General features: G+C 41.5%; 1 protein-coding gene across 3 annotated transcripts in view; it reads right to left on the bottom strand.

The window, feature by feature from the left end:
- The window catches only part of CHCHD3 (coiled-coil-helix-coiled-coil-helix domain containing 3), a 286910-nt gene extending 260566 nt beyond the window's left edge, over positions 1–26344 (bottom strand). Inside the window, exons 1-2 of one of the 3 annotated variants that reach the window (XM_046021609.1) lie at positions 26106–26344; positions 14229–14298 (exon numbers count right to left, since the gene is read on the bottom strand). In XM_046021609.1, coding sequence (XP_045877565.1) covers positions 14229–14298; positions 26106–26186 — 151 coding nt within the window. In that variant the 5' untranslated portion in view covers positions 26187–26344. The remainder of the gene's footprint in view (positions 1–14228; positions 14299–26105) is intronic. The other 2 variants (XM_046021608.1, XM_046021611.1) reach the window with 2 other exon arrangements.
- Positions 26345–27662: the final 1318 nt, after the last annotated feature.

Below are 27662 nucleotides of genomic sequence, written 5' to 3'. Positions count from 1 at the left end.
TGTCCAGAAGGTCCCCCTTGTACTACTCCCTTGCATCTCTGAAGGGGTACTAAATTCTCACAGCTCTACTTCACTTACATTCTACTGAGTTCCAAGCCAAAATTTTATTTTATTTTTTTTTAAGATTGTATTGATTTATTTGACAGAGAGAGATCACAAGTAGGCAGAGAGGCAGGCAGAGAGAGAAAGGAGGGAGCAGGCTCCTGCCGAGCAGAGAGTCCGATGCGGGATTCGATCCCAGGACCCTGAGATCATGACCTGAGCCGAAAAGGCTTAAACCATTGAGCCACCCAGGCGCCCCAAGCCAAAATTTTAAAACAGAGTAACAAATATCATAACGCAAGTCCTTAAGTGAATATTGTAAACATGGGAACAGAAAAAAATATGCATTGAAGATACTCTTTTAAAAATCTGACAAGATTTGCAAGTTTTATTGAAATAAAGTTTCTATATCATAAAATTCACCCATCTAAAAAAATAAAATAAAACTCACCCATCAAAAGTATACAGGGTCAGGGTCACTGGTTGTTAGCAGGATCACAGAGTTCTGCAAGCATCAGCAGCCATCGCCATTCTCGCCACCTGCACCCCCATAGGCCCTAGGCAACTACTAATTTACTTTCCTTCTTTGGAGATATGCTTACACGGGACATTTTTCACAAAAATGGGACCATATGTGTTTTGTTTTGTTTTTTGTTAACGGGCTTCTCTCACTGAACACAATGTTTCTGAGGTCAAAAGTATTTTGAAGAAGTTGGGGATGCTCATGGGGTCCTTCCATTCTTAAGCACCCTCTACAGGTGAGGCAGATGCCAGATAGGTCACAGTGGGACCGGGGGGAGGGGGGCTTTCAGGTGTGAATTCTGCCTTCAAGGAGCTTACTGAAGAGTAAAGAAACACAGCTATCGATAAGTAAAAAAACAAAGCTATTGATAAGTAACATTACTTTTGTGGAAATGGTGACTGCCAAGGGAAAAATACAAAGTATCACATGTTCAGAGGGAGGCCAGGTAAACAGGAACAAGAGAAGGTCTGATAAGGTGAACTTCAAATAGACTTGATCATATATACACACAGAACAGTTAAAATCAGGTATAGAAACACCAGAATGGAGTCATTTCCTACAGAAGTAAATCCACACTCCTTAGTTTGATTACTCCATCCATATTTACTCCTTGTACCCTAGTCTCCCACTCAGTGCCTGCATTCCAAATAAATATAACTAACTTAATTCCTAGACATCATTAAGTCCTTTATGATTCTAACTGCTATAACCACCATTTCTTCTCCCAAGAAGAGAGAATTGGGCCCCCTTCTCTTCCCATCATTCCCCATCATGGATTCCATTATGTCTGATAGGTAGTCAACTCGTATTCATCCTTCACTATTCAGCTCAAATATCACCACCTATTTCATGTCTACCCTGACCTCCCCAGGCAGAGCTAGTCCTTAATTCTTGATGCTACAAGTGTATCTGCATTATAGCCCACACTGCCCTGCTCCACCTGATTCAGCTGTGGAAGCCCAGCACTAAGTACAGTGTTTGACACACAGCCAGGACTCAACAGATGCTTGTTGGGACAAGGGAACAGAACACCAAGTGAAAGGCAAAGGGTAGACAGAAAGACTGGCAGAGTCACCCTGGAGTGTGTGAAGGGTGGCAGTGAAGTCAGAGGCCTGAATGCTGTGTTAACAGAGGGACATATATTGATGACCTGCTGTGTTTCAGCACCTGTATGTTATCTCATTGAGTCTCCATGGCAACCATGTAAAATTAGTCTCTCTGTTTTATCCTGGAGGACACGGAGATAAGACAAGATCACACAACTATTAGCTCTTTGAACACTAAACATACACTGTGCACACACACGTGCATGCACACATACACACACGCACAGACCTTTCTATTCAGAAGTAGTTCAGCTACAACCTTTCCATTTCCTATCTGAAGAAACGGGTTCCCTTCCTCTGGAGTCCCGTTCACACTGGAATCACCATCGCACTGTGTCACCGCAGGGAAAGAGGTGGTGATATCAGTCAGCCTCTGCAGCCTCCCTCCTGGGTCTGGTTAGCCTGGTGCAGACCATTACCTCCTGGGCACATCAGAAATAATGCTGCAAACCTGGGCAATACAGAGGCCTCTGGGAAGGTTCACCTGCAAGAATTTTACTTGGATGGAGAAGAGGGTAGTTCGCAATTAAAAGATAACATAGCCTTAAAAAGTTTCAGTTCAAAGTCCTATAAGCAATAATGAGCAGCAAAAATAAGCAATTTTTTAAAAATCACTGTTTTTAAATTTACAGTCATTTTTGCAGACATCATTTTGCAAAAAGATGAACATGAATCATGAAACAATGGCTATGTCAATAGACATAATGCTTAATAAGAGAAAAAAATTAGAGGGAATAGTTTATCATTTGCATGTTTATCAGGCTTGCTAAAAATTATTTTTTAATTATACAGTCCCCGTTTTCTCAAAGATTTTTTATTAAAAAACTAATAAAGTATGTCAAAGGTCAAGGAATAGTCACAAAAAGAGGATTATAACTTCCCGTAATCTTATAATAATCACTCTAAAAAGTTTCTAAGAAAGTATTAAAGGAACCTTTTCAGAAAAATTTTATAAAGATGTCACAAAGGCAGTTTATGGGCTCAATCTCGTCAGATTCCAAGAGAAGTCACCATGTTACTTTAAAAAATTAAAGAAACACCCTGTGCCCAATGGGTGTCCAGGCTTTCCCACAAAATTAAACCGAAGCTCCTTGGGTAACCTCATTCTTCCTATCTGAGGAGAAGAAAACAGAGTTGATCAGCGCTATGATGTCTGCAAGTGTGCACACAAACAGTGAGGAAGGGAAATGAATTGAGAGCTTTAGAAGTGTTTTTGCTAAAACAATTTGTTTAAATAATTGTAAAGACAACATTCAGAATCCATAACTTTGCTGGTTGCATTAATAAAACAATAAAAATGTTCTGGGGGAGTTGAAAATCTCAAACACTGCTTTATATTTTTTTACTTAAATCAAATCTATCCTGATTATGGTAATTGATTTTCTTATAATTCTTCAGGTCCATCCTCAAAAATGACACACGGCAATCAATATTTACCTTATTTTTCAAAGTAATGAGATGACTGTTACATCAATAACAAAGACTAATTGCATCTGAACAATTTAGCATAACTACCAAATAAAATGTAGGGCAAAGCCAATCTGATATAATTATATGCATTATCATTACCATAGTACATGGCAATAAAGTGAAAAAGGGATGCCTTGAGTAGAGGCCCATATGAGTTCAGCCAAGTTCTTGGAAGTTTTTCTTTTATCACTGTTAGTTACTGCTTAGCTATCTGTGTATGTGTGTGAACACACAGGCGAGTCAGCTCTTTGGGCTCACAGTCTCCTCTACGCTGGCCTGAGAGGACACAAGCAGTGGGTCTTCCTTCCAATCCCTAAAACCTCAAAGTTCCTGAGTTTCCAGGCACCAAAACCTCCAGGCTTCAAAGAACTGGACCCAAGGACTTGTAGTCAGTGAGAGCAGAGAGACCAGCCTTTCTGGAAGACAGAGTGATTAACAGTTGAATCAGAAATGGAGATCCAGCATGGGAACAGGCGCCCAGAAAGAAGAGAGGGTGAAATGGAGCTCTATTTTCAAGGGTCCCAGAGTTTTGACAACAGAAAGACAGTAGCGGGTCCCCCTGGAAGAGGCTGCCAGGGCTGAGTACCTGCTTTGCAAAGTCAGAGGCCTGATCTAAACAACCTAAAAATTCTTATCCTAAAATTCCAGGGCAAAGGGACGAATGTCAGATTAGCTTTGACCTAAAAGAAGGAAAGTGAGAAGAGTACTAAGAACTAAGAGTGGAGGGTCCTAGAGGAGAAAAATCCCAACCTTCTTCAGCCTGCCCCAAAACTTGGCAAAACCTATGCAGATTCTTTCTTTCCTAAATTAATAACTAGGAGTAGAACATGAAAACTTCACATCAACATTTCCAAATCAGGGCCCTACTCCCCAGCCACTACCTCAACAAACTGAGCTTTACACAAGATGGTGCCCAAGAAAGTTATCTCTTACAACTGGGTTTCACTGGGTTTTCTACGGTTAAGACCAAAAACTGGCAATGCATTGTACGGCCACCATCCTGGGGTTGGTGAAGACCCTCATACCCACACCCAGGGAACAAGTTCAAAGGAAGAATCCCTTTTCCACCTTGCGTCTAGCTGACACGTGCACGTGTACATACCAGGCTTCATGACCTGACTGGCTTTAGCTCATTCATTCCCTAAGCATGTATCATAATTAGTCACTGTGGTTGAGGGTACACAAGATGAGGAACAAACGCTCCCTGACCTCAAAGGTTCAGTCTAGTAGGGAAGACCAACGACTAAACCAGTAGCTAAAATATAATGAAGCACATACTATAACGAGATCAGTACTGTAGACTTAGTGATACAAGAACAGGCAATTCTTCAAAAAGGTATCGATGTGGGAAGTCAGCCCCAAGATGATGGGAAAGTGAATCTCCTCAGCCCTCTGAGACTTTTTTTAATCCCAGTTTTCCTAATCTTCTCACCTCAACAGGTCGATGCTTATCTATAGCGAAGACAGACCCTAACTGCTTTTCGCCTCAGCAGACAGATCGCCAACAAGGCAAAGGAAAGTATAGAAAGAAATGCCACAGAAGGAGGTCCTGAGAGCACCCACAAGTGAAGACAAGCTGTGGCACCTGAGGGACAGGGCTGAATAAATGGGCAAGCGCACCACTAGGGGACCAGTGCTGGGACAGGGCAAGCCACACGCACGGAGCTGGGGACCGTCCAGGAGGGGCATCTAACCCAGACCTGGAGTCAGAAAATACTTCCTGGAGTCTGTGATTTCCGGGCAGACTTGTGAACAGGAGGGAGGGTTGGCCAGGCACAAGGCAAGTCGGCGAGGTGCGGCTGGGGCCGGGGAAGTCAGCTGGAGGAACAGTGCTCACACAGAGGTTCACACAGTCAAAAACCCAAAAGGGCTTGTTCAAGGACACTCAAGAACTTCACTAGGACTAGACAAGAGTTTGACATGAGACAGATGGGCCTGGGAGGAGAGGGAGGAGATAAAGCAGCAGAGAGATCAAGCAGGACTTGCTGGCTACGTAGAAGAAACTGAGGTCATCCTAGAGGAAGTGGAGTCTCAAGCATTAAACAGGGGAATGGCATGACTGGTTCTACACTTTAACGGTGAGAAGAGACTGGGAACCACAAGGCTGAAGGCCAGGACCCCAAGCAAGAGAGTGCTAGAACATGGCAGGAGAGAGAAGATGGCAGCCGCTGAGTCAATGACACCAGGGATGCACTGTAGAACCTGAAACCTGCTCATCAAATACGGAGCGAGGCTTGCGGGTATCCCCTGCAGGACCACAGCCACAAGGGGCGGAGACCAGCAAAAAAATAAGGAAAGAGTAAGGGACTGTGAGGCAAGGAGCAGAGCAGCGGCACTGGCACCTGGGACAGAGTCCACGGGTCCTGCCAACGAAGTCCCCACACGGGGGCTTTCCGCAGCCTCTGCCTCCCCACGACACAATCCATGGGATGTTCTAACTACCTCATGCCTTTAAGTAAGGAGACAGTTACCATTACTGCCCTATAAAGTAATTCCAAGCGCCAGTCATCTGCGGCTGGCTAATTAAAGCCCATATTCCAATTATGCACTCAGGGCACCCAGGGCCTGCGGAACCAGAACCTCGTCTGAAGCGTACCACAGCAATTCCGTGGAAGACGTCTGAAGAGTCTCACTGTAATGATCCACACGGGTTCCTAAAGCTTTTCAAGAAACACTCAAGCAAGGCGACAGCTGTCAACAAAGCATCAAGTAGGCCGGGGGCAGAACAGGTGGAAAAGGGAACGTGAAAGCACTTACTGTTCCCTGGTAGCCCTGATGTGGCCTAATTCAGAGTAGTGCATGTGTAATTCCGAATAAACCAGGGAGACAGGACAGGGTAGAGGGAAGAAATAAGATGCCGGGTCAGACCTTACTTTTTAAAATGTTTTTTACATGGGAAAACACCATCGTCAACAACAACAACCTACTATTTGGTGGACAGCTAGAGGGTCCACGGATTGATTTTGAATACCTCAGCTTTCAGCAGAAAAATGTACACTGGAAACGCTCTTGGGCAATTTGTTTTATGAGATCGGGGCCACCCAGATGATGCTCTCAAAGTCTATCAAATTCTAAGAAAGGCAAAGATACCGTTAGTCGAGTGTTTATTTTACAACTGGCATATTAAATCTAAATCAAAGATAGTATTTTTATGTGCTGCGTGTCCTACACGTTATAATCCATTAGGGCTGCTTTTATAAACAATTGTCTGGTATTTTACTTTATAACTCTTGAAGCATGATTATAAAATTTATACTTCAGAGTGGTACTCTCTTTGTGGTTTATGATGTATCGTTGGTACTGGGCATGATTTACTCGATTGTTATGCCCAATAACAACACTTGCTCTATGAGAAAACACAATCCACTGTCCCACAATTCACTTCAGTGTCAAAATCTATGGCAGCAGTGGGGGGGGGGGCACTTCTTCAATACGGCTTTGCTCCTTCCTTCCCTGTGGTCACTGACATTCCTTCCTTCCAGCTCCTGAGTACTGTGACCCCATGGCATTCCTCTATTTCTAATCTGCAGTATGCAATGCACCTAGCGAAATAGCTTCTTCTTTCTAGTAAAGAACGAACAGGTCAGGAATATCTGGCCCACTTGACTTCATACTCCTTGGAAATACCAATGCAATTATGCTACACCAGTCACAGGGCATGGGCCTCTGAAGACTTCATAAAAAAGCAGCTCAGCTGGTGGTCAATCAGTTAACCCAGAAATCAGAGGGCAGAAGTCCTCAGTCACAGAAAACTATGGGAAGGCGTGACTCACCAGCATTTCAGAACCTACTAAGCATCTCTAATTCCCTTCCTCTACAGCTGGAGCTCTTTCTTTTCTGCATGACTCCCATTTCACCATCCACACTGTCAGTGATTTTTTTTTATTCCATTTTTAAGATGGAACCATTGCTCTCAATTTTAAAATAAAGTGGGCTTAAATTTACACTGGTTTCTCAAAAAATAACACAAGAGTGACAAATCAAGGGACACCAAGGAAGGTTCCCTAGACCAAGGGGAGCAAGGACTGAAGTTCAAGTCCAGGAATGCCACTAACCAGCCCTGTGGCCTCAGGACCAGATCCAGCCACGGGCTTCTTCGTCTTGGTCCCTTCCATCTCCACCGCACAAGGTGGTCGTCCCTGTCTCTAACTTCCAACACATCCTCTACTTTACCCAAGAACCCACTGGCATCTGTTCACCTGCCCTGCTCGGCATCTGTTGTGTCCTACACTGCCTCAAGCAGCTGAGGGCAACTTTGTTTTGGGGTTTTTAAATTTTTTTATTTTTTTGCCATAGGGCGGATTAAAGACAAATAAAAATGCTTACAAGGCTGCTTGTTTTTTCATGAAAACGAAAATGATTTTATTTAGTAGCCTAGAAGAAAACATATATTCTTACAATTTAGATTTGTTAAATATAAAAATATCAATGGGAAAATCAACACTTCATTTTTTAGCCATAAAAGCGTTATTAATATCTGAGTGTATCTGAAAAGTAGCAACGAATGCAACTTTCTATACTTGCATCCTAAAATTAAATGGAAGTGCTCGGTCGCCACTAGGCCCTACAGGATAAAAGGGAACTCCTTAACTTCCCCAGTCTTTCTTCCCTTACCCTTCACGTACCCTTCATCTAAATTATTCAGGTCTGTGTACTGACACTATTGAACACCTTCAACACCAACACCCTCCACCCCGTGACCTGTCTGCCCAAGCTCTTGACCTTCTCTGAATTCCTAAAACACTTTCTATACTTCTTACATATTCTATCTCCCTTACAAATTCGCCAACTCAGAAATATTAACTGAGCAGGTAAAGCGTACTAAACTAGTACTTATCTATTACAGTATAATGTTAAATAGGTTTTGACCAAAGTACCAATTCCTTGAAGCCAAAGATCGCTGCCATGCTAGTACTTGCTGATGGATGGAATTAACAATATGAGTTCAACCACCCATTAAACATAGACTATGGATTTACTTTTTTAAGAGCAGAATATACTGACTACAGAATTTGATCTAAAACCTTTAAGTTGGGATGCCTGGGTGGCTCAGTTGGAAAGTGTCTGCCTTTGGCTCAGGTCATGATCCCACCATCCTGATATCGAGTCCCACATCGGGCTCCTTGCTCAGCAGGGAGTCTGCTTCTCTCTCTGCCCCTCTGCCTGCTTCTGCTCACCCTCACGCACGTGCGCTCGCTCGCTCTCTCTCTCCCTCTCTCTCTGACAAATGGATAAGTAAAATCTTTATAAATAAATAAATAAAACCTCTAAGTCAATAGTGTACATGTAACTTCCTTTTAGGAATTGTCAGACAAATTATCTACTATGTCACAAAAAGTGCAGAGTTGAGAAACTGACATCGAAAGAGTTTTGTATATGAAAAGTTGGAAACCTAGACATTCCATTCTTGCAACTCATGTCAAAGGAACATGCACAACTTGTTTACTGTGATCTCTCCCTACTGTTTTATATCTAAATAGGCCTTAAAGAGCTATTTAGAAATAACTAAGAGGGCCAGATTCTGGGAGAAAAACACATAGAACATATAGATGAATCTGTTTCCCTAAATTGGCTGTTTAGTTTGGGCTGTTCTATTTCCAGCTTAAATTGGTTTCCTGCAATTTGTTAAGGCTGCCAAATACTTAGTGATCTCAGTGATGTACTTAACACAAATCGGCAAATCTTTCTTATTTTTTTACAATGACAAGAAATGTACAGAGAAACTTGCACAGGGAGGATAATAATAAAAGGGAGTTCATTTGTCTTTTTTTTTCCAGATACTTCATTTTCATCTGGTTGCTAGGGGCTTGGGAAACTGACAAATAGTGTCCTAATATCATTTCCTGCCTGTTTTTTCCCTATTTATTTGGGGACAGAGTTTCCTCAACATCAGGTATGGTCAAGCATGAGAGGTCTGACCTCCCCATAAGCCAGAAAAATTGAAGGATCGGGGTGGAAGTGAAGAAAATCAATATCCAACACTGGTTTTTAAAATCAAAAGATACAAGATGTTAATGAAAAGATCAGTGTATAACTAGTGTAACAGTATCCTCTTAAGACAGCCTAAAAAAAATTCCCTGGTGTAAAAGCAAACCAACAGTTGGGATAACACATTAACGTGGCGAAGAATCTGAGGCAGCGAGGACATAGTTAAGTTCTTTAGAGCACATTCATTTATTAAAGTGGCATTACAATCTGCCATGTGTCACATATTATATTATTTTGCCTGAACAGCTTTACACGCAAATACTTATTGCAACGACTCATTGATCTGGTTCAAGGTTTGGCAAAAAAAAGTTTCAGTAAAATCTTTGGAGGAACTCACTTTCTTTTAACATAAATTATATTCTCGAAACTGTATCACAAAACTTAGTTCCTATATACAGAAATCCCATGGCTCTCGGTCCATCAAACATGCTGCCCTATATCCACACATACGAATAGCCTAGGGGTGGTACGAATTAGACTCCTATGAGGAAGGAGGCATTTTAATGAATACTAAAAATTCAACTCACATTTAATATATAATTTACTTGACACTGAAAAATGTAGAAAAGGCTGGTGACATTTTTATCAATATATTTTTATAGACTTGAAAAATTATTTCATAACACATCTAAGTTATAAATCTTAAGAAATCTATTACTGAGTATTAACTGAAACCTCCAAATGAGACAAATGTGGAAAAGAACGTAAACTTTGAGGCTTTCTATTTTTATAAACTTTTTTATAATTTTAAGAAGAATAAACCTCTGTTAATTTGCACAATCATAGCCTAATTGCATTCTTTTTTTTTTTTTAAGATTTTATTTATTTGTTTGACAGAGATCACAAGTAGGCAGAGAGACAGGCAGAGAGAGAGGGAAGCAGGCTGCCCACTGAGCAGAAAGCCCGATGCGGGGCTCGATCCCAGGACCCTGGGATTGTGACCTGAGCTGAAGGCAGAGGCTTTAACCCGCTGAGGCACCCAGGCACCCCAGCCTAATTGCATTCTTAACCTAAAGGCAAGATCATTTCAAAACAGCATACCAGATCTTGGCTCTTCTCTTTAGTTGGGTTGGAAGAGGTTAGGGAGATATTCTACTCAGAGGGCTGCATCATGTACCACATCACGGTACAGACAGAAAAGGCAAGTATTCGGGTGGGACGTGAGGTTACAGGTATTCCCCGGCTACTCGAGAGTCCAGGGAATCAATATCTGCAAAACACCCATAATACACAGGTCAGGAAGTTTTCTAGAGACTGCGGGGAAGACAGTACACCCTAGGGACATATTCCCAGAAGTGTCCATTTACCCACAATCTGGGGGAAGAGCTGGGATGCGGGAAAGGCATGCAACAGGATTCACTAACACACAGTGCCATCGAGCTCCATGACCTCCATCACGTCATTAGAATCATCTGAAGGTCCCAAAGCCATGCCCTGATGTATTCCAGACCGGACTGTGCAAAAAAACTTTCTGCAACGATGTATCTGCACTGTCCAACAAGGTAGCCACCAGCTGCATGCGGTTACCGAGCACTAGCGGTTACTGAGCACTAAAATGTGACAAGTCCAACTGAGGAGCTAAAATGTCAATTTTACTTTATTTTAATTAATTTTAATTTAACTCTTCACAGCGACGTGAGAGTAGCAGCTACCATCTGGAGTTCAGCTCTAGCCTGACCACCAAAACATGAGGTGGCATTCCAAGAGTGCTCAGTGCCCAGGGTGGTCAGGGACCAGCATCCATCAGTCATGCCAAACCTAGAACCGGGAAGGGACAGATCCCTCAGCACAGCCAGGGTGTGCCACAATGTCCAGTCATGCCCCGCAGGCCAGACCAGGAGCATTCACAGAGAGCCTTCCCCCTCATACCCATTCTCCAGAAGTATCAGTTCAAGAAACCAACACGAGAGGGAAAATACCTCTCCTACCACACATTACTCAATGAGAACCAATGTGGGGAAAAGCTAGAAGCAACAATCGCTTACAGAAAGAAGGTTGTTTCTAAACTCAAACAGCACTTCACTAGAAGGGACCTCTTTCCCTCCAACTAGATTCTGTCACTTTCCTTCCATAAAAATTAGCAAAGTGTCCCGCAGCTTATACTACAACAGAGTGGCTCAGAGTCAAAGACAGTTGAATTTAACTGTTGCCGCCACTGCCTACCAGCTTTGGAAAGACTTTGGGCAAGAAAATCAATCATGTCAAGTTTCCGTTTCCTTCTATGTAAAACGGGCCAATAACAGTCCCTTCTTCATAGGGTTATAAGGATCAAATGAGGTAAGACATATAAAGGATTTAGCAGAGTGCCAGGCACACAAATAACATTATTTAAGTATTATTTATCACTATTCCTTCATTATTTCTTCACTATCATCACCATTATCATCCTCTCTCCCCAACACAGTAGGCAGAAAAGAAATCTACCTAGAACAAATCATATTTTAGATCAAACTCCAACTTAAAAAAATATCTGCACACCAAAAGTTATTCTGTCTAGGTTTCTCTTATGCTTCTGCCTTTCTTTTTTTTTTTCTTAAAGATTTTATTTATTTATTTGACAGACAGATTACAAGTAGCAGAGAGACAGATAGAGAGAGAGGAGGAAGCAGGCTCCCCACTGAGCAGAGAACCTGATGTAGGGCTCGATCCCAGGACCCTGGGATCATGACCTGAGCCAGAGGCAGAGGCTTAACATACTGAGCCACCCAGGCACCCCTATGCTTCTGTCTTTCTTATATATTTAGTTGTTTCTGCCCAAAGACCCTAAACTTTTTGAAAAGATTTTTTTTCCTCTTTCTGTGTCCTCTCAAAACACAGACCCTAATTATTTGCACAATAGTGGATGTTCAATAAATGTCACCTGAATTAAACTTACAGAATTATATTCCAGAATGATCATGAGTAGCTACTTTAAAATGTATAATGGGGGTGCCTGGATGGCTTAGTTGGTTAAGCATCCGACTCTTAACTTTGGCTCAGGTCACGATCTCAAGGTTGTGAGATCAAGCCCCATGTCAGGTTCCATGCTAGGCGTGGAGCCTGGTTGAGATTCTCTCCCTCTGCCCCTCCATTCCCTCACTCACATGTGCACCTGCTCTCTCTCTTAAAAAAAAAAAAAAAAAAAAAAAAAGTGTGTATGTATATATGTTTGTGTATATATATATATATATATATATATGGCATCTGCCCTAAAGTAACTCAACACTAAGCACTAGGAACTATCCTAGCAGCTGGGAATTCTGCTGTGAACAAACAGACAAGGGACAAGATCTCTGGAGCTTATCTTCCGGTGGAGATGGCAGCCACCGTGCACAAGTAAAGGGTGGCAGGAGATGATAAATGATGAGATGAAAAACAGAGTCCAGTCATGCTGTGCCCCCATGGAAGCCAAGGAAAGCTGTTCAAATTATAGTCCGTGTACCATGGAGAGTCACCACTGGGATGTGACACGGACTGATTAATTTTTTTTTTTTTTCCCAAGATTGCTAAGGCCCAATTTCCAAGACCGCAGGGCAAAGTGTAAGGGGATGAGAGAGGAAAAGGGAGCCAGTTACGAAGCTCCTAAGAAGGCAAGGTGCGAGCTGCTGCTTGTCTGGGTCAGGACTGCAGCCACAAAGACAGATGTGAAAGGGTCATACTCAGATGTGTTGTGCAGACAGACAGACAGACCTGGCTTATGGCCTAATGTAAGGAGGAAGGAAAGGATAGGGCCCAGCTTTGGTGCTTGACCACCTGTGCCATTTACTGGGAAAGACACGGAAAAGCAAGTCTGGGGAAGAACAGAAAGGCTTGTTTTGGAGATGTTACGTTGAAGATCTGAAAGCGAAGATTTCAAGTAGGCAGTTGTCTACATTTTGTTTCAGGGAGAGGTCAGAGCCAGCGATACAACTGTGGGAGTCCCACACAGCTACACTACCATTCAAAAGCCATACAAGTGGATGAGATTACTTAGTGGAATTCAGCAAAGACAACTGTGCTGAAGATGCTAGTAAGGTGGGAGGAAAACCAACAGTGTGGTCCAGAAGCCAAAGAATGGATGTCCAGCAAGGAGGGAGTAGTCACTTCCTAACGTTAATGAACAGTGAACCCCTCTTAATGCTCCCACTGAAAAAGGAGTTTTGTAAGCACAAGAACTACTTCTTATTCATGACTTATTACTCAACTATTTCTTATTCATCTCTTAGCCTCTGCTTTAAACATATCAGAAGCTCAATTCATGGTTACAAGTAATGATTAGTAAGGTCACAACTGTCCCCAAGTGAATGGCATTTGGACAGCATCCCATCTTTTTCAATGTATTTCAGTCTAGAGGCAGATTTGCCACACAATACCCTTCCTAATAAACACAGAAACTCCTTAGACCAAGATTAATCATCTCGATTATTTTCTCATTACCATTTCTCCAATAAACAGCATGTCCATCCATCAAATTGGGCAGCAACAAGAACAGTACCAGACACATAGCAGGTGCTCAATAAATATTTGTTGGACAAATAAATGGATGGGGTAGAGGAGAGCAAAGAAAAGGGAGATAGTTTCTTGTCCCACAGGATCCACAGATAAAATGAGGCTTAATAATTCTCTATAAATGTCATTTAACATCTTATTTTCATCAATAATTAAGACGGAGGAGAAATAAACTGTTTATAAACTTAGAAGAAATCTGTTAGAAAATTAAAGCACTGGAGATAGTTTGCATTTTGCAAATAGTAAATCAATTGTTTCTGAATTCATTTTAGTATAAATATTTAGTATAAATATAAATGCTCCTAAGTCTCTAATATTCCCATAAGTAATCCATTTCACAAAAGATATGATATAACCTGCCAAAGCTTAATAGAGGGTTCAGAAGCTGGATGAAGAAAAAAATCCCCCCAAGACTGCTTAACAGTGAATTCATTCTCCTTTCCTTATAAAATGTTTTAAAAGAAACCCTAGTACTGATTTCTAATAATTCCGTATAAAAAGCCAAACATCCAGATAACAATAGAGAGAAAGAAGTGCAAAAGAACTGACTATCAAGTAAACTTTTATCTCTCAATTTTCCTACTAAAAATTCTAAAATTAAAGTTTTGAAATACCAGAGGCACCATACGCACCAGAATGCCGCTGAGACTTCGAACCAGATGGGGAGGTTTCCTTCATGCGATCAATCACATTTTCCGAAAGCTGAAAAGGCAACATCAAAACAAAATCAATTACAAAAAAACAAGAAAGAAAATGGTACCACAGCATCCAAGTAATGCAGTCATCCACATCAATATGTATAACAAAAGGCCTAAAGAAATCCAATAGCTATAAAGGAAGCAAGGAAGAGCAGTTTTAAGATTTCAAGATGTGGGGCGCCTGGGTGGCTCAGTGGGTTAAGCCGCTGCCTTCGGCTCGGGTCATGATCTCAGGGTCCTGGGATCGAGTCCCGCATCAGTCTCTCTGCTCGGCGGCGAGCCTGCTTCCCCCTCTCTCTCTCTCTGCCTGCCTCTCTGTCTACTTGTGATCTCTCTCTGTCAAATAAATAAATAAAAAATTAAAAAAAAAAGATTTCAAGATGCACCCCACAGAACTATTTCTTTATTTCTACTAATGCTCTGCTAATTGCTTATTATAAATAACTCCTCTCCTCATTTTGTACAGTGCATTAAACTATAATCTCTGAGAAAATGTAAGCCAAGAAAACTCCTTCGACTTTCCTCCCCTAATCCTACAAATTAATTTTGCAAGCAACAGGTCTTAGCTCCTTCCTTCCCTCCAGTCCCAGAGGAAATGGTATCCTTCCCTCCCTCCTGTTCAAGCTAATCACAAACAATTGCTCTTTCAACAGATTTTATTATGTACCACATCTGTGCCAGGAACTAGACTAGACTTGGGGTATTTCATAGTCATCAAGTTGCTTAAAGTAGAGTAGAAGAAACAATCGTCAGGCAGTGAAATGTAATGGGAAGGGCACCACCTAAGTCAGCAGGCTTGGAATGGAAGTATACAGAAAGCGTAACAGAAAAGGACATCTAGCCAGACTTTGGGCATGGTGCTGGGAAAGATAAACAGGTGTTAGGAAGAGAAGACGTAGCGTAACAGTACTCCAGGAAGAGGGAAACACATGGCCGTATAGATGAGAAACAGGGCTTGCCACCATCAGACACCAAGCACAGATAACAAGTAGGCAGTTTGCAATAAGGCTGCAGAGGCTCTGAGAGTCCTCGGCCCCCAAGTTGCTATCATACCATTCTTTTTATTTCCTTTATTGCACTTGCCACTGTGTGAGGCGTTCTTGTGTGTGTCTGCCTTTTATACTCAAAAGGGAGCTCCATGCAAGCGAGCATTTGGCTGTCCTATTATGTCCCCAGAGCCTCAATAAGCTGGTTAACTGGAAGAGTGGCTAAATAAATGATTGAAACACTATGAATGAATGTGAAGAACGGCTGAAGCAGGAAGCTGAGGAGGGGGAGATGGAAACAGTGAGAGAGGATGCAAAGGGAAATAAGGTTTTAGATTCTGAAGACGCCTAGTAAACCCTTCAAGTGAAACAGTTTAAACTGATTCTGAGGTCAACCGGGGACTTCTGAAGGATTTTAAGCAGGGCAGTGACAAGATCAGACTTACATTTTTAGAAAGATCACTCTATCTACAGTGTAGAGAACAGATTGGAGGGGGACAAGAACAGAAGCAGGAGGACCCCAGAAGGAAGCTAAAGTACCAATTAAGAAGCTATTAAACATATGTCCACACAAAGATTCGTGCAGGAATGTTCAGAGCAGCATTATTCATAATATAGCAGGAGTGAAACCAAGCAAATGTCCGTCTAATGGTGAATAGATAAACAGAACATTATGTGTCCATACAATGGAATACAATTCAGTGATAAAAAGAAGCGAGGTTCTGATACATGCTACAGTATGGATAGACCTAAACAATTAAGGGGGAAAAGCCAGACACAAAAGGCCACATATTGTATAATTCCATGAAATGCCCAGAAAAGGCAACTCTGCATAGATAGAGAGTAGAAAGGTAGATGCCTAAGGCTAGAATAGGAATGGGGATTAACTATAAAATGGGCATCTTACTGGTTTAACTACAATCTTATTGGATTAACTATAAAATGAGATCTTATTGTTTTGATGGGAATGTTTTAAAACTGGATTGTGCTGATGGTTGTACATTTCAGTAAATTTATTAAAAAGTTTTGTATGCAGAAACAGGTGAATTTTATAATATGTAAATTATAAAATAAAGCTGTTAAAAAAAAAAAAACTATTATGGTACCCCAAAGGGAACACACTGAAAAGATACTTAGGATTCAAAATAGCTAACATTCACTGATTCCTTATTATGTGCCAGACATTCCACTAAACAAAACACTTTCCTCATTTAATCCCTAACAATCATGGGAAATAGAGTTTTACTACCGCCACTGTATAGGTGAGAAGCTGAAACACAGCTAGATTATATATCTGCTCTGGATTTTACATTTGATCAATAATGGAGCCAGGATTCAAACCCAGGAAGTCTGAGTCTCAAGGTTCCATTCAGGTACCCTGTTTTACTGGCAGATTCAGGGTCTGATCAGACATGGAAGTGAAGCAGAAGTCATCAGGACATCTGGGTTTCTGGGCCACATAACTGGGCGATCCCTCTCCTCTACCCACAGAGACCTTCCCACTTCCACTTCCTTGATTCACTACTATCTATCTAGCTTATACCACAACACAGCGGTGTTCTTGTAAGTCACCAATGACCAAGCAAATAACCTTTTGTACTTATATAAATAACTTTCATACTTATAAAACACCTAAGTTACATGACTTCCCTTTAGCATCTAACACCTTTGGTCACTGTCCTCTCGCGGAAACCCGTCCACTGGCTCTTCTGACCTCTCACCACCCTGACTGCCTGAAGACTCTGGCCATATCTTCTATCTTGCTGCAGGCTTCCCCTTCCCTGCCTACCCTTAAACGCCAGAGGGCCCCACATTTGCTTCCTTGCCATTATTCTCTTCTCACTCTAAGAGCTCTTATTGGTCATCTCATCCACTCCCTTGACTTTTAACTGCAGTTCATAAATTAACGCATTCTAAATGCTTTATCTCCAGCCCAAGACCTGTGTGTCCCAAAAGCTAGACCTATACACTGAACTGCCTGAAGGACACCTCCTCTTGGACAGACCACAAACACCTCAAACCCAACATGTCCTAAACTGAATTCACATTTGCCAAAATCTCTTCTTCCTCTTGCTTTCCTTTATAAACTCATTAATGACACCACCTCCATCCAGCTTTCTAAATCAGAACAGAGGACTTGGCTTCAACTCTTTGTTCTCCCTCATTCTCTTTGCTGTAAATCCCTCAACCCCTAAATATTCAATGAACACATTTCTTCTCTCATCCCCTTTCCCCTGGCCTAATTCATAGTACCCTCAATAATCCTCCTAAAATGCAAATCTGATTATGGTAACTCCCTGCTTCAAAATCCTTCATACCTTCTGTTGACAGAGAAGTCCAAATTCTTCTGCACAGCATTCAAGACTTCCTCATCATTTGGTCATGGCCTAACCCTCCAACCTCAATTTCCACAGCCTTTGCTTAAATACTTCATACCTTGTTCTCTACATTTTGGATGCTGTCTCTGTGCTTTTACAAATGGCTATACTGCCCTTTCCCCTGGTCCCGTGGGGAGGGAATCACCTTTCATAACCCAGTTCAAACATCCTAACGCCTTCTCTGCCCAAATCACTTCCCCACTCCATTCCAACTCTGCCTACCCAAGGCTACCCTTATTCATGCCCCACCACACCTTGCACAAATCTCCCAACATGGCACTCCACAACAGAACAAGTATTTGCCTTTCCACAAAACTGTGAGTTCCTGTATATCACTAAATGTTTACCAGGCCAAGCACTAATTAAGGCCCTTGTGATAACAAGAGTAAACAAAACAGTTTGTACCTGAGCAGTTACTAACATCTCAGGACCAAAACCAGAATGCAAGGGATACGGTTAATGGAAAGACTCCAGCTCAAAAGCTGGGGTCTTTGGAGGAAAATCCCAAGACTCCTCTTGGAAGAGAAATGGAAGTTAGAAAGGACAATGTCAAGGAACTTTCCAGTTGAAGATGTCAGGATCAGCTGCTTCTTTTCTAACAACTGACAGCCACTGACATTGCTGCTTAAACTCATCTGCAAAGTTGAGATATATCTTAAGAAAAAACCCTTTAAGATTGACCACAATCCGGGGCACCTGGGTGGCTCAGTGGGTTAAAGCCTCTGCCTTTCGCTCAGGTCATGATCCCAGGATCCTGGGATCGAGTCCCGCATCGGGCTCTCTGCTTGGCAGGGAGCCTGCTTCCTCCTCTCTCTCTGCCTGCCTCTCTCCCTACTTGTGATCTCTATCTGTCAAATAAATAAATAAAATCTTTAAAAAAAAAAAAAAGATTGACCACAATCCTCTCAAATTTTTAGGTGAGGAAAAAAGTCCTGAGTAATATCCACTTCCTGGTAGCATCAGGATAAGAAGCAACCCCCAACCTCTAGTCCAGTGCTTTCTCTGTTAAACAATACACCCCTACAATCCTATGTGAAAATAAATCCACTTCCTCTTAAGAAGATAAAATAAGGCTTACTGAAGTTTTAGAATCTTTAATCGCTTCTCGGCCTTTTGGCTAAGATCAAGTATAAAGTTTTAGAATCTTAAAGCTATTTTAAAGCTCATTCAATATATAATATAATATACTATATATCATATGTATTCATAGGCCATTTTATAGTACTCTATACAGGAAAACTGTGGCATAGACTTAATATATTTTAATAATAATAGTATAATTTAAAATAACTTACATAATTAAGATATTTGTGCTATGTCATGGGCCATTCATAGGTCTGGCTAAAAGGAGAATGGATCTAGTAAAGTTAGGGAAGCTGAGCTTTAACACGGTCTTTGTGTTTTTTCGTATAGGGCAGGATTAGCTTAGTTGTGTTATTTTAATTCATATCAGTTTTCTTGATACATAGAAAATTCAATAGATCAACAAGATATTCCTTCAGAAGCACAGAATCCTACCATATGAAGATTGGAAGGAATCTTAGCAATGATCTATTCTATCTCTTTGTTTTAAAGAGGAAAATAAGGAATAAAGAAGTTAAGTGACTTGCCTGATGGTATAGCCACTTAGTAGTAATAAACTGAAAATTTTTTTAAAAAATACAGTATTCTATAATACACTACACATATTATATACTGTGTTTCATATATTACCATATATACCATGGATTATACAATTATATACAACATATTGTATACGTTACATATTTAATATAATTTATTATATTGTCAATATTGTTTATAATATTAATATTGCTTATTGTATGTTACATAGTTAATATAATTTGTTTATAATTTGTCAGGTATACAAAGTTAATTTCACATATCATATATATGTATATAATTTTAATTTGTATTTCTATAGTTCAGGCCAAAGTCAAAGAATTACAACTACACTAAATATATATTCTACCCAATCAGAAAGTGAACGTGTTTGCTAAAAATCAAGTGTTAGCTGTAAGTTTTCACCTGTACTGGAGACTGGCTACCCTTTCTTCTGAATACCACTTCATCTACTTCTCATCAAAATTCACATATTGCCATTACTTATTGCTACTTTCCAAATGAATACTACAAAAGTCCTTCCGGTGACTAAAGCAGCCTTGAATATCATTTCTTGAGAGCAAAATTCAAGGCTAACCTGAATGGGGAGGAAAGTGCCCTGGCCACCCCCTAGTTATACAGTCCTAAGGAAGTCATCTCCTTCAGCCTCATTTTCCTTGTTTGAAACTGAAGAACACCGAAGCCCAAGTTATAGGGAGGATTATAGGTGCATCATAAATTCTAACGTGCTACACATATTTGGTAAAGATACTACCAATACAGCTCCAGTCATGGGGACCTCAACTGATCAGTTCATCTTAGTCCATCCACCAATGGACGAGTGTGTGCCGAGCCCCCTCGCTACGCAGTGCATGAAGACCTGGGCTACAGTTACTGCCAGAAAACAGCTACCCATGTCCCAGCAGGATTATATAAAGTGCTCATTTATCCCTATCTCCGCATTTATCCCTATCTACACATGCTCTTTGGCTACAGAGTCTCTTTCAGCCTAATCACTAATTGTTTCCTTTTATTTTTGTGGCTTACCTGATGCCTCAAAACTTGCTACGTAATGTTAAATTCTAGTATCAATTCAAAACATTTTCCAAGGTGGTCTTTGATTATATTTCAGTACATTTATAAGCATGCCATCTGAAGGAGCACAATTCATCTTCTGAGATGATAAACATATTGCAGGACTGTGTGGAGAGTCAACCTCCCTCATTTGTCCTTACAATCTTCCTAAGTGGATCCGCAGGCCTTTGCAAAGGCCCATCCATCTATGGCAGCCGACAGTAGTAACTCTGCTCACTTCAAGTACGATTCACCCCATCCCCAGTACGTTCCCAGCCAAGTTGCTACAAGGCAAGTGCCATGCTGTGTTATCCTCTGTATCTCCAGTTAATACCAGATGAGCTGACCTTCCCGGTGCAGAAGCAAGTTCAGAACGGCACACTCACCTGATCTCCTCTGTGAACTGGGGTACTCATGAAGCAGCTGACAAGATTTAGACATGCTGGTCGGGGTTACACACACAATCTGTAGCTTCAGAACAACTCTTCTTTGTGATGTGAACTGACCCAAAGAAGGGTCAGGGGTAGAACATAAGTTTCTGCAAGGACTGGATAAGCAGCCCTCTGCAGGAAAAACAGCTTCTCCAGGAAACATCTTTCCTTAAACAGGGTACTCTGTTAGAAAAGCTTCTGTCCTATTTAAAGAACTGTAGCAACTATACCTGGTTTCTAGACCTCTCGGCACTCCCCATCAGGGCAAATACCACGTATAAAAAGTATTTGCAGCAAAGAATGGTAATCTCTCTCTCTCACACACACACACACACACACATACAAAACACCCTGGAATTATGCCCTAAGGTCCATGGGCTCAGGGATGTATGGATTGGTTCTTCAGCTGTATGCAAAATGGTCTGCTTATTACATTTTTCTGGGCAGAGTCCATAGCTTACAGATATACAATCATCTGCAAACTAAAAGACACACTGTTCTACTCTAACAGATAACGAACAGAAGAGGGCCAGGACCTAACATCACAGACTTCAGTCCACTGACTTTGATTATCTGCCCTATTCTCTACTGCTGCTAAAGGGAAACTTAAGGAAATGGGGCTTACTAAGTTCTAGGCTGTACCACTCACCACATCAACATGTCCTGTGGTCTTCCCACTCAAATCTTCCCACTCCCCTTGGCTGGTCTTATCTAAAATGAGCACAAACATATCACCCACCACTCTAGAATCCAGTATTCTCAGAAACAGGAGGCTGTGTAAGAGGGACAAAGAGATAAAGTATTTCCACTTCCAAGGAACAGAGTAAAAGGAGAAGAGGAACTCCTTCTAAGTTGCCCTTCTAAGAGGAAAATTCTGGAACCACATGAGATAGAAACAAATCACACCCCCATCTTCATAATATTTTTCTCTTCCAGATATGTCTTAATCAAACTGACTAAAGGACTCACACTCATTTTTCTCACTTGGTCTTCCGTCCACGTAGCATAGGTCATCTTCTGTGAGAGTACTGGTTTGCTTTTTTTTAATGACCATTTTAAGACATAGGCTCCAAAAACTGCCATTATTATTTGGAAGATATTACTCCTAAATACCTACTTAAGGGCATGGCAGGGGAAAGCGCAGATAGACGGATTTACATAATTAACTTCTAGCTCATGTATGTAATTTGCCACTTTGCATTTGGCAGTAGAAATGAACTTCTACTGTCTGTAAAAAATCTTAGGACCCTTTAAAAAGAAAAGTCCTAGAAAGCTTAACATGGTACTCTCTCCAAGAAAGTCACAGAACCTAAACTGGAAAGGGACCAATCATCTACCAGCTAGCTTAACTACCTCAACAACATCCCTCAACATTCCCAATGACTGACTGGATGTGTTGCTTCTGTTAATATACACTCTCCAGAATCCTCAACAACATCTCACATTAAATAATCTCTTCATTTAGGGTCCCTCAACTGCCAATACTTTCCCAAAGCCTTAGCTGTGTTCCATTTGAGTATCCGCACTACCACGTGTATGGCTCCTACGAATTTGCGCTTGCAACTTCAAGACCCATTGCAGAGATTCATTTATGCCTGGAAAGCATGATAAGTATTACTTTGAAAATGATACTCATTGAAGTTGACATTTGCTCTGGAAGAGTTCACCCACAGCTTCGATGTTTCAGATAAACCAGCGAAAGACTGAGTGGTAAGCATACCTTCCAAACAGGTACAGCAGGTGCTCAGAAAAATCCTATTAAGCACATGTAAAGTGAGTAATGAAAATGCCTGGTCTTTCTTTCCCTAGAAATTATTTTAGACTTGGAGAGGAAGGCAAGGCAAGAAGGTGGCCTTTCATCCAAACCATGAGTCGTTTCAGATTTGAATTTGGAACCAGGCGTAAGAATATGGGTGATTTTATGCAAGTGGAGGGAAAGCTATCAATTGCTAAGGATAAAGGAAATAAACAAAACGCTATAAATACCATGAAAATAACACCTGGTGGGTAAGAATAAACTCTAAACTTAAAATTGTAAGTAGGTCCTTTAATTGCTAGACCTTGAGGACATTTTCAGCAAGAAAAATCTGGGAAAACATTATCTATTAATAAACACAGCCTAGTTACTGAAAGCCTTATGTTGCTTACTAAATGTTATTCTTCCTATATTAAGATAAATGAAGATGAAATTACTATCCTTATCAGTGGAACGCAGAACTGGTTTCCAGTGGTGACTGAGTCCGTGAATCGTTGCTCCACACTCATTTCTTATGAGTGATGACATCAATATTAGACAACTGGGGAAATCTGGAATGCTTTCTTCAGCTAAGTTAAACGAACCTATCTGCAGTTCAACACTGAAGTTTGGGCCTCATAATCACCTGAGCCAGAAACAGTGGCTCACTTATGATACCAAGATTGTATCATGCCTCAGAGGGAAACAAGAGGACTGTTTTGAGCTAAGAAAAATACAAAGATCAGAAAAATCAAAATCAGAAAAATACAAAGCTGAAAAAATATACAAAATGCCTGAAGAAAAATCACACAGGCGATCAGCTGCAGAACACAGGACTCCTATTTCACAGCCCACATCTTTAGATATGCCTATGGGAGCATAATATGCTCTTATTATTATTTATTTTAAGTTCAATGTAAGTTCATAAATCCATTCCTCTGAACAACTCTAATAATAGCTACTACTCATATAAGTACTAAACACTGTCAAAACACTAAATGCTTGCATACATTATGTCAAATTTCTCAAAAGTAGTGCTTGATACATATGTAATACAAGCAGGCTATAGTATCTAGACTTACTGAACAAAGAAACACAATGAAGAGTGACTTGTCACTCTAGGGCCACAGAAACTAGCAGAAGCCAGAGCTAGGACTAAACCAGTTGGCCAGGTTCCAAAGCAAGTGCTCTGGCCACTGGACTAACTATATAGTATCTCCAGAGAATCTTCAAATATTGGATGTGAAAGAACCTTATCGCAACAGCGGCTTTTTATTAAAAATCTACAACGAGGGGCGCCTGGGTGGCTCAGAGGGTTAAAGTCTCTGCCTTCAGCTCAGGTCATGATCCCAGGGTTCTGGGATCGAGCCCCGCGTTGGGCTCTCTGCTTGGCGGGGAGCCTGCTTCCCTCTCTCTCTCTCTGCCTGCTTGTGATCTCTCTCTCTGTCAAATAAATTTTTAAAAACTTAAAAAAAAATCTACGTGTTACGTGCTTTAGCTACCTTACCTCATCTTCCTACCAAATATAAAGAAGTGATTTGTCCAAAGCTGCAGACAGGAAACGTTTAAACTGAGATTTAAACTGAGGTGTCTGTTTAACTCCAAGCTAATGCTCTTTTGTCCAGGATCTCGAAGAACTCAGGATGACCCCCTCAGTACTCAATAATTCAAGAGTGTGTCATCTTTAGAGGAAACTGCCATTGGCTGCGTATGGCTACGAGAAATGTAGAGTGCTGCCAGACTCACAGAATTGCAGAACTGGAAAAGATCAGAGATCTTAGTGATCATGAGCACTCAAGCCCCATCATTTTGCAGATGGGAAAACTGAACCACAGTGATGCAAATCAACCTTGAAAAAGAAGGATTTGAAGCAAGTGGGAGAACACTGTAAGGGCATTCCAGGTGAAGGGTGTATCCTGAAGAAAAGTAAAGGGCAGAGGTCAAAAGAAGCATGGAGTATGCCTGAATTATAATAATAAAAATAAAATGTACTCTGTGAGAAAAGACAAAAATAAAGTATACTTCTGTCAAGCTGAGTGGCCAAAAGACACAGCTTCTTTTACCCAAAAAGTTTAGAGAAAGTTTTTTAAACAGTGTCTCCATTTTGGTCTAAGATCTACCCAATCGTCATACTTATCCTATTCCTATTAATACTTGATATGAATGTCTGTGCTGTGACCAAATTTTCTTTTCATTTTGTTTGCTTTCATCACTGTGTCTGTTTTAGGGCAAAGAACATAGATTTATACACTGTTCTGGCCAGTGTCTTCTCATCAAAATTCCTTTTGGTCTCTCTTACTTTTCTCTTTCACCTTTAAGTACGAACAGTCAAAGCCTAAGGCAAGATTAAACAAATCTCTGCATGCAACTCAGAGTTTATAGTAGTTTTTATTTTACTCCAGAGAGTACAAACTAAACCACGACAATGTAATGCAGCCTCCCTCTATTACAAAATGTAGTGCTATCATTAATTAATATGATATAAAGAAATGGTGGTCACACACCAAAAATTGAGTTCCACAGTCTGAGTTTCTATTAAGGAAACTTTAATAAATTCTTCTCAAGGTAACAGTTTCGGAGTAAAAGTTTTTAAACATTTTAAGTATTTAAGATTTATTTCCTGATAACAGACACTAAAAATTATTTACACATTTCATTTACTTATGGTAGTTGTCTAATAACAGAGGAGGAAAAATAAAAAAAATGTTATAAAACTTTCAGAAGTGAAACTGCTTTACTTCCTAGGTTCAAGCATACTTTCAAAAATGAGCGGCTCCAAATTCAGGTGCAGTGAAGAACGTGTTAATGAAGTTAGTGCTGGCGTACTAAAAACCCTAGGGAAAAATCAAGTTTTCAGTTTATGTGTCAAGCACATGCGGGGGACGTTAAAACTTTCTCTGCAAGGTCTAGCTGAGAACTGACTGTATAACTCGCCAGCGGTCTGAAATATGCAAGGCTATCTCTCACCCTATCAGGCTGGCAGACACTTGTCGTCAAGCCACTGGGCCTAGTCCAAAACTCAGGCGGCAGGCCACGGACAAGGGAAAGTGGAGGTATCAAGTGAAAGCAAAGAAGCTAGAAGTCACCCTAGGCAGAAGTCTATGGGGTGTGTGAGTATGTGGCAATGGGAGGTATCAGAGGGAAAGCACTAAATGGCCGAGAGCAGGTGAAGGTTTTCTCAAAACGCCAATTCACCTTGAGAGGTAACGAGGCCAGTGCAAAAAGTGGGTGGGGGCTCCCGAAACCAGGAGGAGTAAGACAATCCCCATTTCACAGAAGGTAAGGCTGGGGCTTCCTATAAGGTCCCACAACGAGTGAGCAATACAGTCCAACCTAGACTGCGAGCCCCTGGAGAGCCTAATTCGACGTGGAATTCCCCCACCCGCCCCAGCACAGTGCTCAGCACCTGGCACACGACAAGGAAATATCTCTGAATGAATGTCCCAAGTCTTGAAACTTCAAGCTTCTTTGCAGAGAACTCGGCTTCGGGCCGGACAACACTGGGGGCCGGGACGGGGGAAACCAGGCTGAGCGGGTCCGGGGAAGGTCGGAGGTTTGGGGTCCGAGTCCGGGTGCTGGCCCTCTGCCCGCCCACTGTCACTCACCCGGATGCCCTTCACCACGGTGATGTTCTCATTCTCGTCTGCCTCGAAGGTGACCCGGCGGGTGCTGGAGGTCCCGCCCATGGCTCCTGCTTCTGCCCCCGCAGAGACCTAGCCCGGACGCACGAGCACTTCAGGCCCCACGCGCACACACGCGCGTGGACACACCCGAACCCTTTCCTCGCGCGGCGGGAGCAAGGCCACGACCCCAAGAAGCAAGGAGAAGGCGCCGGTCCTCCGCTCCCGCCTCCTCCGGTCACGCTCCACAACAAAAATGCCTCCGGTTGGTCGGAGATACGAACGACCCGCCTCTACCCGGTAGAGGCGCTCGGATTGGTTGGTCTGGACCCGGATGCTATGGCAACAGGTGCTGTTTGACAAGGTTTCCGCAGCCCCTGGAAGTATTGGGAATTGTAGTCTTCTTCAGGCCGTGGTGGCTGGGACATTCTCGCCCCGGATCCAGAGGACGAGGGGAGCATGGCATTCCGGGAGATGTGGTCTTTCCTATCCGGAAGGTTTCTAACCCAGCGACTTTCAAAGAAGTTCATTTCTCTAACAAAACATACTTTGAAAGTATTGCTGTAGAAACTTAGGCTGGTGATTTAAAATATACAGGGTCTCTCCTAAAGCAACTCCTAGTTTAATGAGGGAGATGCACTCTCTTAATGAAACCATACGTAGATTTCTAACAATAAAAAGCAGAGGCAAAATTTAACATTTATTTTAGTCTTAGCTTTAAAAAAATAAAAACAAAAATAAAAGAGTTGGTTTATGGCCTTACCTCATAAGGACTCAGTACTATGTAGCTTTGGTTTTACTTTTACAGTGTTTTTACTTTTACTAATTCTACTTTGTAGAGTAAAATTTTAAATATTATGGTTTTCAAATCTGCATTCATGAAAACAGACAATAAGTTATTTGCACCAAGCATGCAAATCATTCATTTTCTTGTTTCTCCTTCCACTTAAGTTACACAGGCTACTTAAGCCATTACACAATGAGGCAAAGAAAAGTTAAGTGATTGATAGAAACGGAATAAATTAATGGAGGAATTAAAACTATACCAAAGTTGAGATAATCTATTTTAGAAAGTTTCTGGTTCAGAATTTCGCCTCTACAAGACCAGTAATTTGTAAGTAATCTACACACATATTTAAAATTATTACTGGGGTACCTAGTGCCTTAGCTACACTTCTGATTCTTGATCTCAGCTCAGGGCTTGATCTCAGGGTCCTGAGTTTGAGCCTGGCCTTGGGCTCTACACCCACTGTGGAGCCTACTTTATTTTTTTAAAAAATATTTTATTTATTTATTGACAGAGATCACAAGTAGGCAGAGAAGCAGGCAGAGAGAGAGAAGAAAGCAGGCTCCCCGCTGAGCAGAGAGCCCCATGCGGAACTCAATTCCAGGACCCTGGATTCATGACCTGAGCGAAGGCAGAGGTTTTAACCCACTGAGCCGCCCAGGCGCCCCATGGAGCCCACTTTAAAAAAAAAAAAATTATATTTTATGGGCGCCTGGGTGGCTCAGTGGGTTAAGCCTCTGCCTTCCACTCAGGTC

The sequence above is a fragment of the Meles meles genome, chromosome 10, assembly GCF_922984935.1.
Source record: "Meles meles chromosome 10, mMelMel3.1 paternal haplotype, whole genome shotgun sequence".
Classification (NCBI taxonomy): Eukaryota; Metazoa; Chordata; class Mammalia; order Carnivora; family Mustelidae; genus Meles; species Meles meles.
This window is presented reverse-complemented; position numbering and strand designations above follow the sequence as displayed.